This window comes from Glycine max, chromosome 13, assembly GCF_000004515.6.
Source record: "Glycine max cultivar Williams 82 chromosome 13, Glycine_max_v4.0, whole genome shotgun sequence".
Taxonomy (NCBI): domain Eukaryota; kingdom Viridiplantae; phylum Streptophyta; class Magnoliopsida; order Fabales; family Fabaceae; genus Glycine; species Glycine max.
Genome location: NC_038249.2, coordinates 24,284,412 through 24,287,562, shown reverse-complemented (window position 1 = coordinate 24,287,562; position 3,151 = coordinate 24,284,412). Strand labels below are relative to the sequence as shown.

Here is a 3,151-nt window from a genome sequence, read left to right as displayed (position 1 = left end):
TAAAAATTACTCTAGCATGTACGACCCGACCGTAAGCATATGCACATCACATGTTAGATGAATCATTTTAAATCTTGCTGTAGCTTTTTCTTACCGATCTTGTTTGTTAATTAAAGAAAATAATTCTTGTTTTTAATGCATTAATTTTTTTTTTATATTTTTTCTTTATAAAATATGAAAGCGACTCTAGAAGAGGATATAATATAACATTACTTCGTTAAATACCTATACCGATATGGTAGACACTAAAAGCCAAATAAAACAAGAATTACAAATTTCGAGGATGTTCACAATGTCTGATGGATCAAGTATGACAATGGTTCAAGTTCCATCATTAAAATTGGTTCCTTCATCTTGAAATTCTTAGTTATAGTTTTGATCCAGAAAATTTTAAATTGTTATTAAACCCCAAAACATTATAAAAAAAGGGATGAGAAAGAAAAGAAAAGCAATGAGCACAGTGATTTTATTGCGGGTGTTCATAGCCTTAGCATTAAGCATCCTACTTTCTAGGATAGACAACAAAAACAATAATACCACTAGATAGTTGTTCTGCAATCCAAGATATCAAACACACAAAGAAGATACAAATAGTACAATTTCTCTCACGCGACAATCACTGTACATATGACCCTTAAGCACCTTGATGCAATTTTGCATCCCACCATTGATGAACGTAGACACCATTGCTTCTGAGACCCTTGTAAGTATCCATGCAGTGTTCCCTGCTGCTCATGGTTTCCCTTTTACCATCTCCACTCTCTGAGCAACTAAGAAACAACTCATCAACAGAGCATATAGCTCCACTCTCAAATATATCCGCAAGGAACTTCATTTCAACTTCCCCAGCATGCATCTTCAGAACCACAAAATCAGCATGCTGCACAGTTTCCTTGAACCACACAAGAAAATCAAACTCTTCCTCACCGAAAAACGGTTCCATTTCTCCATCCACACCATTCTTGTGTGCAATTTTCCCAGCTAAACCCGGATGATAAACGAACGTGACACGAGGCAGTTTCACATAGGACAACACAGAAGCGTTGTAATGAACAAAGTAAACACTGAAAGCCTTCTGATCAATGGGATAAGACGGTGGGAACCAATTAGTAACATTGACATTTGCATTCACCAACTCCCTCACCCCAATATCAATATACACCAGCCTCTTCTTATTAGAAACGTCCACAAACTTAGGCAAATAGGAGACATTTTTTTTCTCATACTTGACATCATGTCCTACTCTTTCCACCACAAGAGGCTCCATTAGTTTCACCAAAGGCTTGGTGAATTCAACACTTGCACAATCTTCTGGTAGTACATGGTTATAAAAAGGAGAGCTTGTGCTTGCGTTTTCAGATCTTTTCTTGAAAACCACAAGGTTGAGTTCATTGACATAACCAACATGCACCAGGTTGGAAGATCTCAGCAATGAAGGCACTGATGATGAAGAAGAAGAACCAACAAGCAAGGCACCGATTCCACCAGGCTTAAGAATGCGCTCAACCTCAAGCACGAGCAATGCAGCTGGGACAGAAACCTGGTCAACAACATCCTTGGAGAACACGAAGTCGAAGGTGGAATCATCGTACTCGAAGTGGCACACGGTTTTCTTTTTGTGGAGGGACAAAAAAGGGTGCTTGTGGAGACCAACGACACTGGAGAATCCCAACCGTTGCATTGAGGAGACAATTACATTAGACCCTTCTCCAACGCAGAGGCTTCTTGCGCCGAAGTTCAAGAGTCGTTTACCCGTTAGAATGGTGATGACGGTGGAAGCTAAACTCGTGTCGTTTTTGCAGTTCATGGAGTCGAAGGAGCCCCAGAAGGTGTTGAGGATGCGGCTCTGGAACAAGTAGGAGCCGGCTGTTAAGGTGGCGTTTTCGGAGAGCGAATCTGAGTCGTCGTCGACGCAGTCAAAGTAGGTCTTGGGAGTCAAAGATCCCAAATCGACGGTGGGGAGGAAGCGGATCAGGGCAACGAGGGAGACAGCGGAGGAGAGCAATAACGCGCGGAAGAATACGCGCCGAGCAATGGAGCCGCTCAGCGCGTAAAATTTGAAGCTCTTAGAATCCATGAGGAAAGTAAACACTCACCGTTGAACCACGAGGAATCTAATAAGAAGTGTTGTTATTTAATGAAGAGCCAAAGTGTGAGAAGAGAGGGAGTTTAACGTTTAAGGAAGTGAAAGAGGGTTTGATCCATAGTTCTTAAACCCGATTCGGACCGGTCAATTAGATTGGTTCCACTAATGAATCGGTCACGCAATTGATTTAGAATGATCCAGTTAAACTCAACCGGTTAAGTATTGGATTTCGGTTGAATCGATTTGACCCAACCGGTTTAAAAAGAAAAAATAAAAAATGAACTCTCTCTGCAATGTCATTTTGATATCTCATTATTATCAATTGTTATTTTAAATTTTTGAGTACGAATCTTTCTTACTCAAATGATATTAATTATATACTCATATAATATATACATATATAATTTTGAATTTTTAATATATATTTGATCAAATCGGATTAATTACTACCTTGATCGAGTTAATGACCTCATCAGATTGTATAACGATGATTTTATGAGAAATTAGGTTGTGAGAGAAAGAAAGAGAAAGTCTAGGACCGAAAGAAAGGCATGGCAAGAGTGTTGTTGGAACACTCTTGTTTGGTGTGGGTTTGTACCAATCCCTTCATTTGTCAGAGGAGATAAGTTCATCACGAAAATGAGAGCTTGAACATGGTAATGACTTAAGGAATTTGAAGGAGGGAAGGTGGCTGTGGGGTTGTGAAGAGTAGAGAGGGTGGGGAAGATATAAGGTAGGACACAACAGTCGGACTCACACACTTTGGGAATGTGATGTGGGAAACCGTCTATCCTAGGTTTACGTGGCTTTCATATGAAAGCCCCCCCCCTTTTTTTTTAATATACAAAGTATTTACTGATTTTATTTAAGATAAATTTCGTTCAAAAATTTATTGATCACTCTTAATAAAAGATTTTTCCTTTTTATTCTATTTTTTTCTATTCACAAACTTTAAATAAGGGATATTAAAAAATTAAAATGCATATTTATTTTTAATTATTTGATGTCATTAACCACATCAAAGGAAAAACAACAAATATTTGCTTATATGTAAATGGAATGTTA

General features: G+C 38.4%; 1 protein-coding gene across 1 annotated transcript; it reads right to left on the bottom strand.

Annotated features, from left to right (window-relative positions):
• Positions 1 to 438: 438 nt before the first annotated feature.
• Positions 439 to 2,165, bottom strand: LOC100788504 (uncharacterized). The gene has a single exon (NM_001317444.2). The coding sequence runs from the start codon at positions 2,075 to 2,077 to the stop codon at positions 635 to 637; it is 1,443 nt and encodes a 480-aa protein (NP_001304373.2). The 5' UTR covers positions 2,078 to 2,165; the 3' UTR covers positions 439 to 634.
• Positions 2,166 to 3,151: the final 986 nt, after the last annotated feature.